General features: G+C 41.9%; 1 protein-coding gene across 1 annotated transcript in view; it reads left to right on the forward strand.

The window, feature by feature from the left end:
• LOC133456763 (NT-3 growth factor receptor-like) overlaps positions 1 to 24,565 on the forward strand; it is a 262,203-nt gene that overhangs the window by 125,422 nt on the left and 112,216 nt on the right. The window contains exons 6-8 of the mRNA XM_061735336.1: positions 7,832 to 7,881; positions 21,800 to 21,902; positions 22,429 to 22,596. Of these exons, the coding sequence (XP_061591320.1) occupies positions 7,832 to 7,881; positions 21,800 to 21,902; positions 22,429 to 22,596 (321 nt within the window). The remainder of the gene's footprint in view (positions 1 to 7,831; positions 7,882 to 21,799; positions 21,903 to 22,428; positions 22,597 to 24,565) is intronic.

The following is a 24,565-nucleotide window of genomic DNA, read 5'->3' on the forward strand; positions in this document are numbered from 1 at the left end:
ACTTTCTGAAGTGCATGACACAGCTCCAAATCAGAAAGTTTGGGGGTGGAAAGATTTACTTTTGCCATGTACTTTGATTTCAGATCTTTGTAGACAGAATAAATGTAAGATGTTTCATATAATTTGTTGTATTTTTTTTTGTTTTTTTGTCAATTATGCGTTAGTAAGCAGAAAGTCGTGATATTTCCAACAAGCAAAGTCAACAGGTGATTGTAATGACTTGCTAAAAAGAAGTATTTATGAAAGATGGAGTGTTGAAGTGCAGAGATGGATAGGAGATCTCCACTTTGTTGAAAAATCCTGATAAAATCATTAAAAGCTCAAAAAAGATGGAAAGTAATCGGAACATTTCTGCTTTTCTAGTTCCTAATATCATTGTGTAAAGTGGAAAGATGCAACCCTAATCTCCAATCGGATCAATCAATAAGTACCGTGACCAGTACTCGAGTTGTAAAAATAAATCAGGTGGGTGGTGGATTTGATCATATGGGGACAGATAATTTGTGCTGATTACAAATAATATAATATATTACAAATAATAGCAGTGACCAAAACAGCTGCAGAAATATTGCAGGAATGACATAGCAGCAGTTAAATGCAGCCTTCTGTAAGCTTTAAATATCCACTGGACTTACATCAAATACATCAAAACACAACAATAAAAAACACTTTTCTGAACTTATCAATATGACTCTGTCCTTCACAGGATAAGTAACATGGATCACTGCAAAAACTCACAATCTTAACAAGAATATTCGTCTTATTTCTAGTTAAAATGTCTCATTTTAGTAAAAGTTAGGCGAGTTAGAATGACTAATGCACTTTGAAAATTAATATTTAAACACAATATATAGCACATAAAAATGCAAATGCTATATAAGTCATAAATACGAGGACATCCATGGCTGATTGGCGAAGGTATGGCAAGGTTACGAGTCACAGAACTTAACTACACTGCAAAAACTCAAAATCTTAGAATAGAAGAATATTTGTCTTATTTCTATTTAAAATGTCTCATTTTTAGTCAAAAAAATCTCATTACACTTAAAACAAGACTCATCACTGGAAAAAACAACAATTTTCACCTGTTTCAAGTAGATTTTCACTTAAAATAAGTAGAAAAATCTGCCAGTGGAACAAGATTTTTTTGCTTGTAATAAGAAAATAAATCTTGTTCCACTGGCCGATTTTTCTACTTATTTCAAATGAAAATTTACTTGAAACAGGTGAAAATTGTCCAATAAGTTATTTTTCTGGTGATGTCTCTAAATGTTGAAATAGCAGTAAAACCACATTCATTGATGAAATGACATAAGGGATGGAAAGGAGGCATGACAGTTTTACAGGGGGATGATTTGGACCGTTTTTATTTCAGGGGGGGATGATTTGGACCGTTTTTATTTCAGGGGGGGATGCCATCCCCCCTCATCCCCCCTCAACTCCAGTACTGAGCGTAATCACTTGGGGTAACGGGTCGCTCTGGGAAACCTTAGACAACACGGAGCGACAATCATACACACCAGGAACCACGTAGTGGAAACGGTGTGAATCGAGGTTACACCCCCTTTTTTTAGGAGAAAGTATATAAGAATATAAAGATGAGTTCAAAAGTCCGGCTCTGTGATGGAGTCGGTTCCCGTAGCAAGAGACGTCAACGCTCCCGTAGTGGCAGCATTAATACGCAAAAGTATATTGAGATTTTCAGGGAAATAATAACCTGTCAAAACAACGTTTTTCCCAAGGATGCAACAACTGGATTGTCCCTGAAACACAACGTGTGAATACTTTACTGTTGAACAGATGTGTTTGTAAGAAGAATGGCACAAAAAAAGCTAAAAGGCCTCGTCGCCTGGTGTCCTAAATGTGAGATTATCTTTTAAGTGATGTGAGAGAGGACGGTGACTGAATGTGTGAAGCTGGTGAGAGAAAACATGAAATCATTTGGCTTCATTCAGCCTGCAGAGACATAAAAGTCAAAGTAAATGGGCTTTTATGGTATTTAGCATATTGTTCCAATTGTTTGTTAGGGGGTTGTACATTAAATAATAAAGAATATAATTGAATTGTGTGATACTAAAGCATCATAAACGCCCCCCCCCCCAGAGGAACTTTGCCCACACGTACTCGTGTATTTGAGGGTTCGTCCCTCAGTTTCAAAAGCAAATCAAGTCCTCATTTTATGATAATGGAAACAAATCTCTTTCCATATGGAAACACATGATGCCACAAATCCAACGCCGGCGTCCCGGCGGCCGACGCGCTGCAAGCTGCTCATACTGGTCGTGTTTTCTCCCGGATCATCGTGTCGACAGAACAGTCGGCTGGTGAGCGTGATCTCACCGTGATCTCACCTGTTCTCCCAGAGTTCACCCTGCAATCTTTCTGACATATCGGAGCTGACGTCATCACAAATGTGTTGACTGTAACTGTTTAGGATAGAACATTTAGAAAGAGCCATATTGGACCAAACACGCAAAAAACAAATATGTCTGGAGCCGCAAAAAATGTTTTGTTTAAGCCTTAGAATGAAGAAACACATGCTGCATGTTTCTATATTAGTTAGAACTGGGGGAAGATTATTTTTTCATTATGCACTTCGAGAAAAAAGTCGAAATGTCGAGAAAAAAGTCGAAATTTCAAGAAAAAAGTCAAAATGTCAAGATTTATGTTGAAGTAAAATCTTGAGAAAAAAGTTGAAATGTCGAGAAAAAAGTCAAAATTTCAAGAAAAAAGTCGAAATGTTGAGATTAAAAAGGAAAGGAAAAAGGAAGAAAAAAAGAGAAAAGAAGAAAAAAGGAAAAAAAAGAAGGAGAAAAAAAGGTCAAACATTTTTGAAAAAGCTCCAGGAGCCACTAGGGTGGCGCTAAAGAGCCGCACGCGGCTCTAGAGCCGCGGGTTGCCGATCCCTGGTTTAGGAAATGCAAATGTATGGGAGGATTATTATTTACATTTTGTAAATAACGCTGCCCTGACCGAGAACAGTCAACAAAGAGGAATTGAAACCGAATTTATACAATTAACGTTATATATATTATAAATATACAAAATGGACCGATCTATACGACAATTGGCACAAGTTATAACGTTAAATCATTAAAAGGCATATTTTGGTCAACATTATATCTCAAATTAGTTTTGTTTTTGTTTTCATTAGTGCTAATTAACTAACTTAAGCCAAATTTTAATGCTAGTTGAAGCTAGCTGAAGGACTCAAAACTAAGTTCGATGACACCACCCACGACTCTTTATGTCAAACCATTCAAAAGTTACAACAGAAAATAGGGACAACCAATCAGAAGAAGGGGCGGGGCTAATTCAGGCCAATTAAGTCAAGGATTCAATACCGAGTCTGATGACACCACCCACATGTCTTTATCACAACCCATTCAAAAGTTATGGCAGAGAAAAGTTTTCTAGGGGGCGCTGTTGAGCCGTTAGGCCACGCCCATTAATGCAAACCATGAAATATCAAATTTATCACCAGGCCTGGCTTGGTGCAAAATTTGGTGACTTTTGGGGAACTATCAAATATGGACCAATCAGATGAAGGGGGGGGCGCGCTTTTTGGCGTCTAGCGTCGCCACAGTAACACTTTTGAAAGAGAAAAGTAATGCGTGGTGTCGTAAGATGGAGACGCACATTTTGATGTATAACACACCTGGGTGCACGTTACGGTTCGGGCCGTATTAACTGCAGAAGGAATGGCATAAATTGCGCCAAAATGACGACGATTAATTCAAAATGTTCAAAATGGCCGACTTCCTGTTCGGTTTCGGCCATAACTGTTTCCCAAGTATATTAGTGCGTGTGTGAATGAATAAATGAGACGTAAAACGTATTTTCTTTGTAGAAAGGCGCTTTATGAAAATAAGTAAATTTACTTGTATTAGTTTACAGCGCAGTCTTGAACATCCAATATGGCGGCGACGTTGACGTATCGCAGCAGCTCAATGGAAGGATACGGATACATGTCTATGCTCAGACTGACAGGATGACTGATGCTGCCACCGGGGAGGAGAGGGAGGGCGGTGGGAGGAGAGGAGACGGGGGTCACTAAGGGAGGGAGGGGACACTAAGACGCTAGTTAGTCCGCACACACTCGTACTCCACTGCAGCGTTTGTGTATCGGAGCCGGTGGCAGCCAGTCTGCCATGCGGCCATTAATTTGCCCACAATTACTGTGTGATGTCCCGGCCGGAGGCGTCAGTCTGGAGCGGCTCTCACACCACTTCATTTCACTTTATGGCTCTGTCTCATGACACTTCACAAACTGTTTCTGTCTGCCAAAACTTTTGTTTGTGGAGATGTGTCATGCAGCGTCGCGTCCAGCCGGCTTCACTTCTGTCAAAAAAAGTCACTGTTTGGTTGTTTTTTCATGATATTTGGTGCAGTTTTGTCTTTTTCAGGCTACATTTAATTTTAACAAAAGTACTAATTTCCAATGCTTGTCTGTATTATTTAACTGTTTTTTGTAAATCTGCTTATGTTTGAAAGCAGCTTGTATAATTTGTGTATTTCAGATATTCAAACAGAATCCTGCATTTATGAAAATGTGATAAAATTGTACAACGTCTCACTGCTGCGTTGAAGAGTTTGGCCCCCCGGCTGCTATTGTGTGTTGTTTTATTCCCTCTTTTGTCTGCAGCTGAAGCCTCGTTATAAGTGACAGTTACTGCAGACTGCTAACTAAAAGTCCAACATGACTTTCTAAGCATAAAAATACACAAGTGTCCCCTCAAACTGCAGTTTGTGAAGAGGCAGGGACACAGAAATACAACGTATGCACTAGCAGCAGTGTGGCCGATGGGAAATTAGCAGACCCAGTTTGGTTTATACAGATGAAAAACTTGCTTTAAATCCTCTAAACTAGAGCACGTCAGGTCAACTAATTGCTGCCTGTTAAGCCATGCATTAACCTCTGCAAATGTTATTTGTATTTAATGTGCTAATGAGTGCATAAGCACATTCATGCTGTGGATTTACGCCACTGCTGATGCTAAAGCATCTTATTCTCTTTAGGGATGGGCGGTATGGACTAAAAAATGCATCACGATAATTTCTGCCATTTAATGTTGACCAATACAAAAACGTCATCAACGGGAATCTTTCTTTCTTTCTTTCTTTCTTTCTTTCTTTCTTTCTTTCTTTCTTTCTTTCTTTCTTTCTTTCTTTCTTTCTTTCTTTCTTTCTTTCTTTCTTTCTTTCTTTCTTTCTTTCTTTCTTTCTTTCTTTCTTTCTTTCTTTCTTTCTTTCTTTCTTTCTTTCTTTCTTTCTTTCGATTTAACGCAGAACCATAAATCAGGCTTTACACAGAAACGTCATCCTTCCTTCCTTCCTTCTTTCCTTCCTTCTTTCCTTCCTTCCTCCTTTCTTTCTTTATTTCTTTCTTCCTTCCTTCCTTCCTTCCATCCTTCCGCCTTCCTTTTTTTCTTCCTTCCTTCCTTCCTTCCATCCTTCCTCTTTCCTTTTTTCTTCCTCCCTTCCTTTTTTCTTCCTTCCTTCCTTCCTTCCTTCCTTCCTTCCTTCCTTCCTTCCTTCCTTCCTTCCTTCCTTCCTTCCTTCCTTCCTTCCTGTCTTCCTTCCTTCCTTCCTTACTTCCTCCTTTCTTCCTCCTTCCTTTCTTCCTCCTTCCTTCCTTCATTTCTTCCTTCCTTCATTTCTTCCTTACTTCCTTCTTTCCTTCCTTCCTCCTTTCTTTCCTTCATTTCTTCCTTCCTTCCTTCCTTTCTTCCTTCCTTCCTTCCTTCCTTCCTCCTTCCTTTCTTCCTCCTTCCTTCCTTCCTTCCTTCCTCCCTTCCTTCCTTACTTCCTTATTTCCTTCCTTCCTCATTCCTTCCTTCCTTCCTTCCTTCCTTCCTTCCTTCCTCCTTCCTTTCTTCCTCCTTCCTTTCTTCCTCCTTCCTTCCTTCCTTCCTTCCTCCCTTCCTTACTTCCTTATTTCCTTCCTTCCTCATTCCTTTCTTCCTTCCTTTCTTCCTTCCTTACTTCCTTACTTCCTTCCTTCCTCCTTCCTTTCTTCCTTCCTTCCTTCCTTCCTTACTTCCTTATTTCCTTCCTTCCTTACTTCCTTCCTTCCTTCCTTCCTTCCTTCCTTCCTTACTTACTTCCTTATTTCCTTCCTTTCTTCCTTCCTTCCTTCCTTCCTTCCTTCCTTCCTTCCTTCCTCCTTTCTTTCTTTCTTCCTTATACGTCCTTCCATCCTTCCTCTTTCCTTTTTTCTTTCTTACTTCCTTCCTTCCATCCTTCCATCCTTCCTCCTTCCTTCCTTCCTTATTTCCTTCCTTTCTTCCTTCCTTCCTTCCTTCCTCCTTTCTTTCTTTCTTCCTTATACGTCCTTCCATCCTTCCTCTTTCCTTTTTTCTTTCTTCCTTCCTTCCTTCCATCCTTCCATCCTTCCTCCTTCCTTCCTTCCTTCCTTCCTTCCTTCCTTCCTTCCTTCCTTCCTTCCTTCCTCCTTCCTTTCTTCCTCCTTCCTTCCTTCCTTCCTTCCTCCCTTCCTTCCTTACTTCCTTATTTCCTTCCTTCCTCATTCCTTTCTTCCTTCCTTTCTTCCTTCCTTCCTTCCTTCCTTCCTTCCTTTCTTCCTCCTTCCTTTCTTCCTCCTTCCTTCCTTCCTTCCTTCCTTCCTTCCTTCCTTCCTTCCTTCCTTCCTTCCTCCCTTCCTTACTTCCTTATTTCCTTCCTTCCTCATTCCTTTCTTCCTTCCTTTCTTCCTTCCTTACTTCCTTACTTCCTTCTTTCCTTCCTTCCTTACTTCCTTCCTTACTTCCTTCCTTACTTCCTTCCTTCCTTCCTTCCTTCCTTCCTTCCTTCCTTACTTCCTTATTTCCTTCCTTTCTTCCTTCCTTCCTTCCTTCCTTCCTCCTTTCTTTCTTTCTTCCTTATACGTCCTTCCATCCTTCCTCTTTCCTTTTTTCTTTCTTACTTCCTTCCTCCCTTCCTTCCTTACTTCCTTATTTCCTTCCTTCCTCATTCCTTTCTTCCTTCCTTCCTTCCTTCCTTCCTTCCTTCCTTCCTTCCTTCCTTCCTTCCTTCCTTCCTTCCTCCTTCCTTTCTTCCTCCTTCCTTCCTTCCTTCCTTCCTTCCTTCCTTCCTTCCTCCCTTCCTTACTTCCTTATTTCCTTCCTTCCTCATTCCTTTCTTCCTTCCTTTCTTCCTTCCTTCCTTCCTTACTTCCTTCTTTCCTTCCTCCTTCCTTTCTTCCTTCCTTCCTTCCTTCCTTACTTCCTTATTTCCTTCCTTCCTTACTTCCTTCCTTCCTTCCTTCATTCCTTCCTTCCTTCCTTCCTTACTTCCTTATTTCCTTCCTTCCTTCCTTCCTTCCTTCCTTCCTTCCTTCCTTCCTTCCTTCCTCCTTTCTTTCTTTCTTCCTTATACGTCCTTCCATCCTTCCTCTTTCCTTTTTTCTTTCTTCCTTCCTTCCATCCTTCCATCCTTCCTCCTTCCTTCCTTCCTTCCTTCCTTCCTTCCTTCCTTCCTTCCTTCCTTCCTTCCTTCCTTCCTTCCTTCCTTCCTTCCTTCCTCAGTTTTACACAAAAACATCATCAACAGGAATTTATCATTTTTACCGTGAGATACAAATTCTTACCGTGGAGAATTTTTTTGACGGTTTATCGTGAACGGTAAAATATCGCCCATTCCTAATTCTCTTACAGAAACTGTGTTTGAGAACTACAGTATATTTTCTCTCAGGATAAAGTGCAAGAATAAGAATGTGAATCTGTTATAAGTTTACTATAAATGGGCGAGAGAATGAACCACAGCCATGAAACTAGGTTTTTTATTCCTCCCAGAGCCGCTCATGCCTGTTTTTCTGCTTGTTTTGTTGCAGATCCGCCGCCAGATGACAATCCAAGCCGGCCAGATGAAGATACGTTCGGGGTGAGTTTTCCCCTTAATGGTGTTGATGAACCAGCTGCTGGAGACGGCACCGCTGGTCTCAGAAGAGCACGTTTCTACCAGAAACCAAACCCCGTTTTATTTGTCAGAGGAGCCTTGCAGGGCTGTGTGCTTGGCCTTGCTTTGCCTTGACGAGTGGCAGTGGGGACGACGGCTGCAGAACTGAAAACTAACGCTGCGGTGGAAGTTTGGATGCTAATGTGTGATGCCGGGGGTTTTTCCAGGCTGGTCTCATGACTTCTTAACACTGTATCGTGTCATTGAGGCAGAAGTTGGCACGTCTGTCCTCTATTTTTAATGCAGTATCAAGAAGTGTCCTCATTTCATCTGTTTTTGCTGGTTGGTTGGTTATCTGGCCCTAAGTGGCCGTTGTTAAAGGAGAAAGTTGGGGATAAATTTACTCAGAATCCAGGTTGTAAGTAAGGTGTATAATATAGTTTATGAAACCCAACTATCAGCATCCACGTAGGCAGGTGGAAGCAGCAATGGGATGACCGGGGATGGGGGGGGGGGGGACCGGGAACGCAGGCCAGAACGCAGCTCCCGAGGCTCCGGCCTGCAGGAGAGGAGAAAAAGGGTGAGAGGCACCGCCCAGCGGATCATGTCGGTGCCCCCCTGCAGCATAGGCCTATAGCAGCATATCTACCACCAAGCTGTATTTGAGACTAACTATTATAGTCTTGTTCTATAGCTGCAACTATGACTACTGACTCTAACACACTAGAGTTTACACTACCTAGAGATTTACCAACACCAGCTAGAGGTTTACTAAACACTAACTATAGGCTTTACTAAACAGAAAGGTTTTAAGTTTAGTTTTAAAGGTGGAGGTGGTGTCAGCCTCCTTAACCCAGATTGGAAGTTGGTTCCATAGTAATGGTGCCTGATAGCAGAACGCCCGCCCTCCAAATCTACATTTGGATACTCTAGGAACTACGAGTAAACCTGCACTCCGAGAACGGAGAGCTCTGCCAGGAACATAAGGCACTATCAGGTCTTGTAAATACTGCGGAGCTAAGCCGTTTTGGGCTTTATATGCAAGTAATACAATTTAAAAATTTTAAAACAAATGGCAACTTTACTCCTTAAAAAAAATAAAATTACATTTGTACACATTATAAACACCATATACACTACTTATATACACCATACACTGTTTATATACACCAAGTTGTATATAAATAACATGTATGCACTATTGCTGGCTCAAGGAAGGACCGTGTGTCTTCTGAAGGTGTCGTTGAAGCTTCAGGTACTTGGAAGATCTGAAACCATAAACGAAAGAAAAATGTATTACTAATAGAGCTCCGGTTAGTGGCTCCGGTGTTACCCGTTAGGTAACACTGGAGCCGACGGAGCTACTCACCGGAGCGCCGGTGTTACTCGTAGACAAATATAAATAAAAAAACATAAAAAATTAACGTCACTTACCGCTGACTCGTGTGCAGTTACCGGGTCCGTAGTGTGGGCACTGATCCTTTTATGAGGGTAAATGTCAATGCAAAACCTAATTTTTACTGTCCCTCGTTGTTGAAACAGCCACACGATTCACCGCTACGAAACAATGGCGGAGTTCTTGTCCCGGCGGAGTTAGTTGTGGGCGTGGTTTCAGCAGCGGAGGCCGACCTATGGAAATCGCTCCTGTCGGGACTCACAACGGGAGCAGAATCTTATTGGCTCGTAGAAGTCACATGACCCTGGACGGATCCTCCGGGCCGCTGTACAGACACTGCAGAATTTAGTTGGGGAGACCAATTTATATATGTTAAAGCAAGAAAAAACTTTTAGCATTGGTTTGCTCCATTCCCACGGCCTCTTGGTGTTTAAGGTGGATTATTGTTATTTCTTGGTTCAGCGAGTTAATTTTTCCACCTCTAAGAACAGAAAAACGCTGCTCATTGACTGCCAGGTATCGTCTCTTTGTTTTCAGCACCAAATTCAAACATATTCAAACATATTAGCAGGTGGTTTGGCTTGTTTGTTATAGAAAAGCTTTGATCACTACAAATATTCCCACGTTCTTTGCACTTCCTGACACCAGTGCTGGCGAACTCCCCACCGAGCTGCAGACATGATGGAGCTGCCATTAATGGCTCGTTAATAGACATATTAATGGGAGGAATTTTGACATATGAGCGCAGGAACAGCCGAGCTCATTAATAACGTCCGTAATGGCTGCTGTCAGAGACGGTTCTGGTTTCTCGGCTGTGAAAACTGGTCACCGGTTTCCCCCCTGAATGGGAGTGGCTCATCGGGAAGGCTATTAATTATACATTTACTTTTCATGCTAAGACCGCAGGATTAATGTGTGAGACCTGAACGAATGGTTCAAAACTTGAGAAGCCTCTCACGGACGTGCGTGTCACCGAATCATGACTCCTCGTCTCCAACTCGTTCACGGACTCAGTCCTGATTCCGCTACTTTGCTCAACTGCAAAGAAAAGACATGTGACTATGGCGTAACTGCTATTCTAGCTGTATTTTTATAAATATATGAGATTAATCGCTGTATTATCGGGGCGTGGGAAAGCAACAGCCCTGTCTTCTCGTTTCAAACCCATCCCTGCTACGTGAACAAGTGAATCAGAATCAGAATCATGTTTATTTGGCCAAGTCAGGTCAAACAAGACATGGAATTTGACTCGGTTATTTTCACTCACTGCACAGTAAATTGGCAAATGGGCAGAGGTGGTAGTAACTAGTTACATTTACTCCATTACATTTACTTGAGTACGTTTTGGGAAATGTTGTACTTTTAGGAGTAGTTTTGAATCAATATACTTTTTACTTTTACTTGAGTAGATTTGTGAAGGAGAAACTGTTCCTCTTCCTCCGCTACATTAGGCTACGTTGAGCTGTTACTTTTCTTTTATCCCTTTTATCCACGTACGCGTCAATCTCATGACATCACTGGGTGATTCTTTGGGAAAAACGTTTGTTTTTGCATGTTTTGTCACATTTACACAGACTCAAACACACAGAGTTTCTATGAGTTCATGTTTGTTCTAGTTCTGCCTGGTTAAAAAAGAAATATTGATATATTGCGATATTGCGATATATAAAGTTTGCTTAAAACTGTAAAAAGCTTTATGGATCTTAAAATCCGAGTTGCACGTTCATCAGATTATAGTGACAATTCATGGGACAAACTGAGTCTAAACAATGTTTTATTATAACTATACAAGCTAAAGTTACAACATATTTGTATATGTTTTTCATATTATTTACATCATATGAAATTAACATTAAATTTAGTATGAGGAGCTTTAATTATGTGGCAAATGATAATAAACACAAGAAAGATGGAACTAAAACCAAGGACAGGCACAGTGATCAGTCAGTATAGATATAAATCCATAAATAAATAAACCTCTGTCCATTATTTTTCATTTTTTAAGGACAGGCAATTGTGTTATATAAAAAATAAATAATAAAATGAAATAAAACGTGAAATAAAACCTGAGCTCAGTGCAGGGCCCTCCCAGGGTTGGTAGAGAGTGGCAATGCCCAGGGGCCTCATTTAAAATGGAGTGCGTAGGATTCATACTAAAAGTGCACGTACGCTCAAAAGCCGAAAATGCCGGGCGCAAAAAAAAATCCGGATCAATAAAACCATGTGCACGCAGACTTCCACGCAGTCCAGCTGGAAGGTTGCGTAGCTGAATCCACGCCCAGAAATGCATATGGATGAGCCTGCTGAGCATGCGCAGTGGCTTTCTGCAGCCTGTTTGGCGCAGATCCATGGTTTGGCGTCAGAATGAATGAGAAGTAGCAGCCACCGTGACACTGACTTTCACGGAGACAGAGATGTTGTAGATGATGTGGAGGACAGGAAAACCACATTATTTGGTGGTCACAGTAAAAGTTAGAATAAGTATATAAATAGTATACAATAAAATAAAGCGAGTGAGTGGCAGCACGCCGTTGCTGCGCTGAACGCCGTGAGTTCCCCGGCGCAACAGGGGGACACACGTCCCCCGTCTTTTCAAAATCATGTTTTTTTTCCCCTTACTTTTTAAAGTTTAAAAACTAACGGTAGGCTCAGCCTGTAATTGCAAATTATCAAGACACTGTATGAAAGCGATACGAAAACGGCCCCGCAGCCCCGCTTCACCCCCCCGCTCCCCCTCCTCCTCCCTCCCCTCAGAGCTGCTCAGGGCGGGTTTATGGTTCTGCGTCACCAACGCAGAGCCTACGGCGTAGTTGCGCCGCGCCGCGTACCCTACGCCGTAGGCTCTGCGTCGTTTTAACGCGGGACCCTAATTTAGGCACCATATACAAGCAGCACCTAAAGGTTTCAGGCGCGCGTAAAACTCATACATGAAAAAAAATCTGTGTCCCTTTAGGGAAGAAATGAGGGGCTCCGTGGGGCTCCCTAAACGCAGCCCCTCATTTGTTCTGTCCTAAGCGGTGGAGGAGGTTCCCGGCGTGTCACCGCGGCTGCAGCTCCAGCAGAGTCCTGACTGACAGCTTCACACACAGAGGGACACGATCAGCGCTATATTATTTTATTTTATTATTTTATTATTATAAGCCTGACATATGTTGTGATATGTGATGACATTATTAAGAGTATGACATGAATCTGACTTAATTTCACCACCTCACAGCCTGCGTCGCCAGTTCCCCGTGTCTTAAGTAAATTCTTACGGGAGGGTCCGAGTTGCCGTAAAGATAAGCAGATTTTTCGGTTAGTTTTTTCTTTTTAGATCCGAGGATTTGCGTAGATGGCGGCTTCCGCAACTTTCAGGCGCTTTTTCTGCGCAAGCAAGCTTTATAGATGAGGCCCCTGGACTGTCACTTAGGTAGGAGCACTGGGTGATAGAATGGGAAAAAAATCGGGGATAAAAAATATATAAAAAAAAAAATAAAATTGATATTCAAATTTTGAATATCGATATTGAATGAGCTGGAAAAGTATTGCGATATATTGCCATATCGATATTTTTGCCCACCCCTAATCCATACATTGTTTTTCCAGTCTTGAGCATAACAGAGAAAATGCTTGGAGTTGAGATGCAACACTATATCTGGAAGATTGTACGTCTAAAACCACCCGGCACACAGAATTTGCTTACACCTTCGTTTATACGGTCAAACGGTGATTAGCCGACACCCCTTCATATTATGTAGCAGTTAGGATCATGACATGAAATATGATCTTTTTTCGATGATTCGATCGCTTGAGTAAAGTGAAAATAAACTCCAACGTTGCAGCTGTATTGTGATGAATAAATGCTCAAGGAACGCTACAAAAACACAAATGTTTACAGCATTTCTGAAGGGAACTCGATGCTTTTTACCGAGTTTTGTCAGGTTAATTCACCACTGCAGTGTGGAAGACTGTTCATTGGTCGTCTTGTTCAGGAAAGCAGGAATGTAAATGCATCCATGACGAAAAACCAAGCACTGACTGAAGTAGCTAAATGTACAACCACTTTGTGGTTTACTTAGGGCTGGGCGATATGGACCGAAAGTCATATCTCGATATTTTCTAGCTGAATGTTGATACTCGATATATATCGATAATTTTTCTGTGCCATAATTGGGGTTTCCCCCAAAGCATTATACTATAGCATATCTGTTAGCATCTCTGTTAGCATCTCTGTTAGCTTCATTTTTTTCTGAGGCAAACCCTTAAAAAAACAGTCAGTTTTAATACAAAGCCTCGTGCCAAATGTCACACAGGTTCCTTTATTAACAGAGGTCTGCACAATATCAAAATGTATAAAACAAATGAAATAAAAATAAACTGCCTGCACATATAGAATAAAATGCTTCTTGAATAAAATAAAACAAATATCCCTTTCCTGCATAACAATTAAATTAAAATACACTGTAATTAATACAATGTAGACAGTAACAGGCAGACTTTTCCACTGAGGTTGACAGTTGTGCAAATAACAAAACATTTGTGCAAATCTCAAATAAAACATTCAAGCCAATTTGTCACAAAATAAGCAAAATAAAAATAAAAAAAATATTTTTTTTTTAAAATCGATATAAACGATATTTTCTCGTATCATATCGTGTTTGAAAATATATCGATATATATTAAAATTTCGATATATTGCCCAGCCCTAGGTTTACTGAATTGTTACCAAAAAGCAGGACAGTTTATGTTTCCCACAGTGACACTGGGAAACTGTAACAGATATGTCAGGCCAACAGGCTTAAGTCTCAAAGAGTTTCTGATTTCAAGTAAGAAACTTTGTGTGGAAAAATAAAATCTGCAAGCCATGAAAAGGCTAAATACGGTCTAGGAAACATTTGTCGTTACCATTAGGGACAATGCATCTTTCCCTACAAACAATGAAGCTGCTATAACATGTATCTGGCCTTTTGGATGTGACGTAGTAAACAGAAGGCCTTATTGTTTACAAGGTTATTCTCAAATAGCCTGCACAGATTTATTGATGCCCCAAAATATGAACAAAAACCCTAGAATCTAAGTCATTACGCTGAGAGCTATTTGTTCGGGGGTGGCTGATCTCAGTAGGCGGACGAGTCGTCTGCCAGCTTGAGAGGAGCCACTTCCCTTCCTGGCCCTGCCGTCCATATGTTGAGGTGTCCTTGGGCAAGAGGCTCAACCCCACGTTGTTGCCAACGTGTTCATCAGCGTGAGACTCAACAGATTGATCCGTGTGGATCTCAAGAGAGAGCTGTGGGGTTGGGGTTAGACTAGTAGAAGCGCTGGAAGAATACAGTCCATTTAACCTGAATTGGCACCACAGCTTTCTTCAATATCTTCAACTGTTTGGCAAATTTAAATGGATTTTTTTTTTTTGAATGAATTGTTTATTTCGGTTACATTACATTATTTGCAATTCAAACTGTGTGTGTGTGTGTGTGTGTGTGTAAATGACAAAACACTTTCATACAAGTTTACACTCATCAGTTTCACACAAAAAATAATAATAACCGAAAAAGGAATAGGCTTATATTTGCCTACCATGTACTTTCCAACAGAAAACCCAGATTATCTGCAATATGAAAAGAAACAAAAAGAGAAATTTCCCTTTAAATTGTTCTGCTTAACCAAATTATACTCCAATCATTTAGATTTGTAATCCTTAATTATTTTACTTTTCAATATTTTTTTAAAATTCAACAGAGATTTACACAGTTTCACTTCATCACTAAGTTGATTCCATAATTTGACTCCCAAAAATGAAACACATCTATATTTAACATTAGTCCTCACACGACATCTTTCAAAGACCCACAGCCTTCTTAAATTATAATTTGTATCTCTTAATTTAAAGAAATGCTGAAAACAAGCAGGAAGGCTATTATTCTTAACTCAAAACAACATTTCTAATGTTTTTAAATATACAATATCTATGAATTTTAATATGCATGACTCTACAAATAATTTATTAGTAGTGTCACGATAAGAAACTTTATTTATTATTCTTACAGCTCATGGACATGGACTAGAGTAAACAAAGAGAGAGTTGTGAGGCTCTCAGGAACACCATCAGGTCATCTCCAAGCAGCTTCCTGTTCCTGTTAGAACCACCAGTGATACTATTACTTAGGCCCGTCACTCCCAGTGAAGCATAGGCCACCGACAACTCTTCTCCATTTAACAACGTTTTGGGCTGTCCTTTCTGCCTCCCCCAGCTGATTCCATGGCTCATGAGTTCTGCCTCAGGCCCCGTTTACACATAGTATTTACAAAAACGGATATTTCCCCCTCTACGTTTTGAAAAATTCCATCGTTTACACAAGATCGTTTTCAAAATCTCTTCGTTCACATGAATCCGCATAAATAAGCTGTTAAGGTCATGCCAGCCAATCAGAATCCTGGAAAAAACATCAACAAATGACACGTGTAACTTCCAGTTAAGGCTGATTTATGGTTCCGCGTTACACCAACGCAGAGCCTACGGCGTAGGGTACGCGGCGACGCACACCGTACGGCGCGCATCGCCGCGTACCCTACGCCGTAGGCTCTGCGTCGATTTAACGCGGGACCATAATTCAGGCTTTACTTCCAAGACGGAACGAGAGTCTTTGGTTTGGAGTGACAGAGAAGTGGAGTTACTTTTAAGTGTGACTTTAGAATATAAAACAGGTAAAATACAAGAAAATATTGACGGTTACAAACTAATTGTAAACACAGGTCGCACACATGACGCTGGTGACGTTTCTGTTGCATAATGCGACGTTCTGAAGCCTAAATGTCCGTTTTCCTCTGTTTACAAGCAAACGTGAAAACTGAGTTTTTGAAAATCTCAGTTTGGCCAGAGTTTTCAGAAATGATGGTTTTTGGAGACTTTGAGCTTCGTTTTCGTGTAAACGAACGGCCAAAACCCATGAAAACACCACCGTTTTTGCTCCGTGTAAACGGGGCCTCAGTGTCCCGTCTTCAGCTGTTTTTGGGCCGTCCTCTCCTTCTCTTATGCTTTTCACGTTGGAATTGAAGATACGCACTTTAGTTGTTGTGGTTATTTCTTTGGAGGACCAGATGTTTTTTAGAATGATGAACGCTGCTCTGGCTTTGCCGACTCTCGCAGTGACGTCTCTGTCTGTGCCGCCCTGCCTATCTACGATGCTGCCGAGGTAAAGGTGAAGGAGTCGACCTCCTGTAGGGGTTTGCCCTCTACTGTGACTGGGCTGTTGGTTGAGGTGTTTATCCTCGTCAGGTTGGTCTTCTTATGGTTTACCCTTAACCCCGTCCCGAGGGATGTGGTTGATAGTTTGGTGATCTTGTCCTGCATCTGGTTGTGGTTGTGCGACAGGAGAGCCAGGTCATCAGCAAAGTCTAGGTTGTCGAGTTGTGTCCAGACGTTCCACTGTATGCTGTTTTTCCTAGTAGTGATACTATTATGAAGTATAAAGCTTCATGGGACTGTAGCCAGCTTCCCAAGATGTGGCCACACCAGGAATGTGTGTGCTACACTCCTGCCCGCCGCACTGTTTATATCCACTCCGGCCCGCATCCGCAAAACTCTGAAAATTCATGCCCGCACAATAATAGAGATGCATTGATTTAGGGCCTGATTTACTAAAGGTTTGCGTGCGTAAAAACGTGTGCAAACTTGACAGCACCCGCAAACCAAAGTGCAAGCTGATCTACTAACAGCGTGCAAAGAGGACTGCACCTCTCAAATGAGCAAAATAGCACACGCTGTTCATTTAGTACTTTTGCCCTGATGAATAATCAATATGGGGCGTACCCACCAGAAATCCTAAATACTGGGAGGGGAAAATGCAAATAGGTCCATTTACCACGCGCAATGAGATTTACCAAGCCTGAAAGTTTTTGCGGGGATTGTGATTGTGTCTGTATTTAATACGTTCGAAAGGAAGGTGCTAATCTCCACATGCAAAAGGAGAAATATTTTATTTGAATGTTAAATCGAGTATTATTCAGCAAAAGGTTGCTACAGGAGGCACATTCATTTTTTTATTTGTGATAATAAATAAATCACGTGTTTTCATGGAGAAAAAAGTGTTTCTCATTGTGCGCCTATACTTGTTCTGCAGTCTTCATACCCCGGTGTTGTGCCGAATTCAGCACCCCTGCCGTGAAAAGCACCCCCTCGTCTGACAAAAATGATATTCTCATTCCGTGTCACGTTCTGTTTAGCGTCCAGTTTTGTGTTAATGATTCATGTTTAAATACGCTCATGGATTCCACAATAGTCATACTTTCCCACAATCACAGTCACAGATAACAAAAATCGGGTAAATGGTTATTGATGTTATTAATTAATAGCCTGCTTACTGTGTTGTTTTCCATAATATTTGTAAATATATATAATATAAACTCCTAAGTATGTGTTTGTGTGAGTGTGTATATATAAATATATTGAAGTGTCAGTGTGTTGTTTTTTTTCTTGGTCTACTTATCATTGAATATACGAGGGGGTGCTTTTCACGGCAAGGGTGCTGAATACGGCACAACAATTTGCCTCTTCCACTAATATCTCTATAACTCCAACTCGTCAAATTTCATTTTGCGCTTGCGACTATATCCTGCTTTCCATCCAGACTGTCCATGGCGCAAAGTTTGCGCGGCAAACCGTAAGACGCGCAACACCTCATTTAAATACTGAGGTTTGCACCTGTTATCAATTGCGCACGCAATCTTAGTTGATCACCCGCAAAACACACAACAACAGCACGCGCAAACTTTTTCAGTGCACACGCAATTTAGTACTCTTTATTTAGGATCTTAGTAAATCGGGCCCATAGTGTCTTCTCCCGTCCCGGGAAAAGACACTAAATCTCTATAATTTTGAGAAATTTACTAGACAAATCTAGCTGATTTAATATTAACATGGTAATTGTTGAGCTTGATTGATAATTGACGGTTCATAGTTCACCTGACGGAAGGTTAGATGCATCATTGTCATCATCGCACAAGCTATTTCGCCTTTCGCGGACGCATCAATTATGTGATTGAGGTTATAGCAACAAGAGTAGCTGTGAGTGGCTCAAATAACACAAATAAATAACATAAAGTAAACAAAGTTAACGAATGAAAAAAATTAATTTAACAAATGAATAACTTGGCAGGAAGAGAATGCTGCTGGCCGACTGCCGTCCCAATCTGTCTCTCTTCTAAAATGTGCCACAGACACTAAACGCAGTTTCTCCAAATATTGGACTTGCTTTGCTTTGTCTTTGTTTTGTAAAGATCTTGTTTGAGGTTCTTTTCCACGTCATTGTTTTCCATCTTGTTGCTAGGATACATCCCCATCCCGCAGTGTTTTTTTCAGCCGCCCACAGCAAAGTTCAAACCGCCTGCTCACTCGAGATTTGCGTTGGGTCCCGTGGGACCGGCGGGACCCGATCCCAACGCAGCCCTCTAGTCCAGACCACAATGAAATCTGCCGGGGAGTCGGGGAGCTCAGCCTGTTATGGTTTTGGTAGTTTCCTGTTTTATTTTGAAGCCCGTGTCTTTGTGTTTGAGTTCTGGTTTGACCTTCCTGTTTCCCATCGGCCCTGATTGTTGTCACCTGTGTCTCGTCAACCCTTCTGTACGGCTGAATTCCAATCTCCAGCCTCAACCCTCAAGCGCTGAACCCTCACAGACTTTAGGAATGAGACAGCCCTGAACCCTTACGCAAATCGCGGAAGCGCGCACGTAAATGTGTGAGTCTGTGAGGGTGGAGATTGGAATTCAGCCTATATCTGGTCTTGTGTCTCCCTGCTCCCTGCTGGTCCGTACTGTTTCCTCCATCCGTGTTTTCCACGTCAGGTTTTTGTAGTTTTTGATTCTTATTTTAGGGTGCTTTCACACCTGTTGCCTGTTTGTTTTGTTCCTTCCTTCCTTCTTTCCTTCTTTTCTCCCTTCCTTCCTTCTTTTCTTCCTTCCCTCCTTCTTCCTTCCTTCCTTCCTCCCTTCCTTCCTTCCTTCCTTCCTTCTTTCCTTCTTTTCTCCCTTCCTTCCTTCTTTTCTTCCTTCCTTCCTTCCTTCCTTCCTTCCTTCCTTCCTTCCTTCCTTCCTTCCTTCCTTCCTTCCTTCCTTCCTTCCTTCCTTCCATATTTCCTTCCTTCCTTCCATCCTTATTTCCTCCCTCCCTTCCTCCCTCCCTTCCTCCCTTCCTTCCTTCCTTCCTTCCTTCCTTCCTTCCTTCCTTCCATCCTTATTTCCTCCCTTCCTTCCTTCCTTCCTTCCTTCCTTCCTTCCTTCCTTCCTTCCTTCCTTCCTTCCTTCCTTCCTTCCTTCCTTCCTTCCTTCCTTCCATCCTTATTTCCTCCCTTCCTCCCTTCCTTCCTTCCTTCCTTCCTTCCTTCCTTCCTTCCTTCATTCCTTCCTTCCTTCTTTCCTCCCTTCTTCTCTTCCTCCTTCCTTGACCCAAAGACAGCACAAGGGTTAATTCACCAGCATCCACGTAAATACTTTAAATGCTTAATGACGTTCTAGTAAGAGCTCGTGTTTCCGTATCGGGGCAGAAATGGAACTGGGTGGCGTCTCCGTGTCCACGAGCCGTTTTCTCTGCAGACATTTGTTTACAACGACTGTTCGGTGAAGTGAGTTGTCAAGCAGCTCCTGAGAGCCGTCGTGGATAAAATCAGGACCGCGGCACGAGCTCGGCTGAATGGAAAGCAGGTTTCGGTATTAATATTTCACGCCCGTGCTATTTCTGCTCTGACAAGCCAACGTGTCTCCAACGCCTATTTTCTTTTCTTTTATAGGAAGACAATTTGAGCTGAGTACAAGAAGGAAATCCCAGATGTGACAGGAAGAATTAAAATAAGAACAGGTTATTAAAACGACATCATTTGGAGCTTCACCTCCTGCAAAGCTTAACGGGTTTAACAGGAGATGAAAGACGTGCAGATGATGAAGTCAAAGCCACTGGAAATCAGAGGGAATCTATAAATTCACGTGTAAAATTGTGTGCAGACGTGGACGTTTAATTTAAATTCAAGTGGTTCAAATTGTATGTGTTTTTGTTGTGCAATTTAAGTCAGAACTTGGAAAATCAACATGGTATTTGTCAAGAACAACACAACCGTATTCAGTTATGCACAGGTTTGCATGTTTGTCCAGGCAGAAGTTGATTTATTTCTGATTGAGCTACAAGCGTGGAGACGGGCCACAACGCAAACGTGCATGTGGGATTGAATAAATGCAAACAAATGTTCCAGGCTGCTCCTGAATAACTGAACTGGGGAAAGTTGTTCTGATTTATAAAGCATTTTTTAAGATTTGACATTGAAGTAACAACAAAACAACCAACAAACAAACAAGACTCAACTGACAAACTCATCCTGGCCTGTGATTTTTATCGGGTTTATTATCATTTCTATTGACCCGTATTTCAAATGCAGGGATCACAATTATCACAATTATTCAAAGCACGTCCAGGGTGACGCCTGGACCGAAGACAGCAAGTGTGTTTTGTTCTTTTTAAATCATTGACGTTTCAGTCGGTTAAACCCCAAAGGTGGTCTCGTGCTGAGGTGGGAGGCTAATTAACTCGACCCTTCATTACCAGTCATTAATATCTGTAATCCTTCCCACTTAGCTCCTTCATATTCTCTACATGTTTGCATCACGTGACGGAAAGCAGAGGAAGTATACTAAAGCGTTATTATACCGGAAAAGCATTATTATTTTACTTTATAAAGGTGTGGATTTCAAGTTCTGAAAGAGCATCATTTTTTAAGTGTTCATACTTAAATATGTTTTTATTTTATGCTATTTTTTTCATTGTTAAGCCAACTTTTAGTTTTACAAGTATATTCCAGCCCCTCAGCCCTTTTCCTGCTTCCTGGAGATGAGTGATACAGTACAAAACCAATAAATCAGAATCAGAATCAAGTTTATTAAGTCAGGTTAGAAAAACCGGGGGTACATCCAAGTGATTGCCGTGACTTTGTGGCACTCGAAACCCAGACACTGTTGGGGTGGGGGGGGGGCTGATAAGAGGGAGGGGCCGAGGAAGGCATTGAGTTGAGGGGGGTGTGGTTATCAGCAAGTGTGTGTGTAGCTATAAGTCGTGAACTTCGTTCAGAGCTGCTCTCAGCCAATGTCCTTGATGTTATCAGGCTCAGTACAGTTCTGAAAACAGGGTCCGCAGATGTTCGTGGGAGAGGGGAGGGCTAGTGGGGGCAGAGTCATCGTGTTTACATTCCACCAGGAAGATTGTGACCAGAGCGATCGGCCAAAAACCGCCCTGTCCAGGCCAGATTATAGAATCAACAATTATATTGCAAAAACAGGCAGCCCCAGTAATTTTCCGCCTGCCTTTTTTTTTTCACAAATCACATCACGAACAAGACAAATGTTCAAATTCTTTCCACACTGGTGTAAACTGTTATACAGCAGGAGCCACAATCCAGTGGATTAAACTCTCATTTGTATGACTGTGATGTAAAACTAATCCCTGTAACTGTTGCCCGAGCCTGAACGAAGCTTTTCCGTCTCTCCCAGGTCACCATCGCTGTCGGCCTAGCGGGCTTCGCCTGCGTCCTCCTCCTCGTCCTCTTCGTCCTCATCAACAAATACGGCCGGCGCTCCAAATTCGGTATGAAAGGTAAGTCTTCATAAGTTAGGGGAGAAGATGAGCAGGCAGTTGTTTAGCTGTGTTTTGCTCCTTTCTGCTAGTTGCATCACTGTGCAGAATCAATCCAAGCAGCTAATCTGCTCAAACATTCGTTGGGTAGAAATTGCACATGAACAGCTACTATAGTCGGCCTTGTTTTAGGTGAAAACTGAACCACTTCCACTTTTGCATTTAAAATGTTGTTGTTTCCCTTTGGAATGGATGTTTAATGGTCTCGGTTACTGCCCAGTACCTGACCACTGAACAGTGTAGCTTTTAGCAGTCATCTATGCACAAATATAAAGGAGGAGATCAATACATGAGGAGAGAGGGTGTGCAAACACGCTGCATTCACACTCACTGCAGACACTTATATGTTCACTGTATCTGTGCTGAATGATCACAGAAGGGATCTCAAATTAATTAGCGAAGTTGGCACTGTCAATCATGCTGAGGAATTCAATAGGATTAAAGCGGCTTTTGTACATGCTGAGTGTTCATTTTGGGTCGGCTCCAGGTTTTGCTTATCTCTGCGCCGTTGCTGTTGTGGCGGAGGAGAGAGCTGATCTGGGAGCCGAGCAGGTTCTGCAGCTGCTCACTTCTCTCTTCTCGCTGGTCCGGGTTCAAGTGTCTGTCCGCCTGGGCGCCGACCAAAGGTCCCGGCAGGTTGCTGGACTGAATGCAGGTTGCTGGACTGAATGCAGGTTGCTGGACTGAATGCAGGTTGCTGGACTGAATGCCGGTTGCTGGACTGAATGCAGGTTGCTGGACTGAATGCAGGTTGCTGGACTGAATGCAGGTTGCTGGACTGAATGCAGCTTCTGCACGTGTTTGGGATGGGAGTCATTGAGCGTGTGCCCACCTCAGATTGCTTTGTCACCTCATGCAGAGGCGTGCAGTCACAAGCTGCAGGTTCTGGTGCTATTCGCTGTTGGATTTATTTATCTTAAATGATTTTACCTTCCAACTGTACTTGTGTTTTCCTTTCGTGAAGGTATTTTTTCCTCACATGCCACAGTGTACCCAGTAGCGGAGCCAGACGGGGGCAAGGGGGCGGTCGCCATAGGGCCCAATGATAGGACCCCGTTTTGTGTGACTACGATCAAATATAATTGTAAATTGTAGGCTATAATTACGATAAAATTTATGGTTACGCGTTAAATCGACGCAGAGCCTACGGCGTAGGGGTACGACGTAGCCTACGGCATAGGGTATGCGGCGACGCGCACGTACGGTGCGCGTCGCCGCGTACCCTATGCCGTAGGCTCTGCGTTGGTGTAACGCGGAACCATAAATCAGCCTTAACAGTTCCAGCCAATTTGCGACTCTGCAAGTTTGCTGCCGTGAAGGAGATGAGCTAAACTTTAAAAGAGGACTAAGCATGTACAAAGTTTTGAATATTACCCTGTTTTCCACGTTACCTGGATTATTTTGGGTTATGGAAGAGTCAACTACCATTGGTGAGTCAGTGTAACCTTCATAAATAATGTCTTTATCAGAATGTTGTGTAGCCCCCTTGACCACCTGCCTATTTGAATGTTTGTGTTGTTGTCAACTAGACTAGAGTCTATTCTCTGTTCTAGAGCTCAGAAATTATGTTATAGACCGCTGTGTCTATATCTATCTATATAGATCGTGTAATTTTAGACCAGTTTATGTTTTTTTTGTATTTAAGCTGTATCAAAGATGGAACTGAGTCAGTCCGTGACTATCTGAGTTTTCAGCGCCGTGTGATTGACAGCTGTCAGGCCTGTGTGTGTGTGTGCGTGCGTGCGTGCGTTCTTCCTTCTGAACAAGTTTGTGACTTTACTCTGCTAAAATGACTATCATACGGCCCATGGAGAATGCTCCGCCCCCTCTGTACTGAGACCCGCGCTCCACCACTGCTTGTACCTAAAACAATGCACGTTGTTCGCTACATACAGTGAGTTTGGTATAAAGTACCACGAGCTCTCGCCACCTTTTAATGAGCTACTTTACAGGATTACCGTTTGTTATTTACCTCAGTGAAGAACTCTACAGTAATAATTTAGGGGGTGGCAATTATTGCATTGGCCTAAAGCTGGCTCTAATCAAGGATAAGTTTAATGAGGCTTCACAGACCTGTTTGTAATGTCACATTAATTTTTAGCTCTGCTAACAAACTGATTCCTCCATACATGCAAGCACACAAAGAGCAGGAGAAAGTAGGAAAATAATAAAGCCAAGGTTTTGCAAACAATAGATCTATTTAAGCGGCAAGTTTTCATCCACTCACAACTATTAGTTGTTGTTTTATTTATTTCACCATCTAATGTCTTCAGCTTTGGTGAATCTATATAAATATGGCTGCACATATCCTGTCAGTAAGTTGCTTTCGTCAACGAAAATTACGACTAAATATCGTCGTCAACGAACCTTTATCACCTCAGGAAAATGAGACGAGATGCAACGAAAATGCTGGTCATGTGACAATAACGATAATTAAATATATAATGCAATATCGTAGACCAGGGGTATTCAACTAGATTCGGCCGGGGGCCACATCTGCAAAAGGACTGTATGGAGAGGGCCGCACAATTTGAAAATGTGGGGGGTTTTCAAAAATGTATTTTGCACTCAAAGATGAAGACTTATGTAAATATAATACATTTATATTATACATTTGAATATAT

Source organism: Cololabis saira, chromosome 2 (genome assembly GCF_033807715.1).
Source record: "Cololabis saira isolate AMF1-May2022 chromosome 2, fColSai1.1, whole genome shotgun sequence".
NCBI classification, from domain to species: Eukaryota; Metazoa; Chordata; class Actinopteri; order Beloniformes; family Belonidae; genus Cololabis; species Cololabis saira.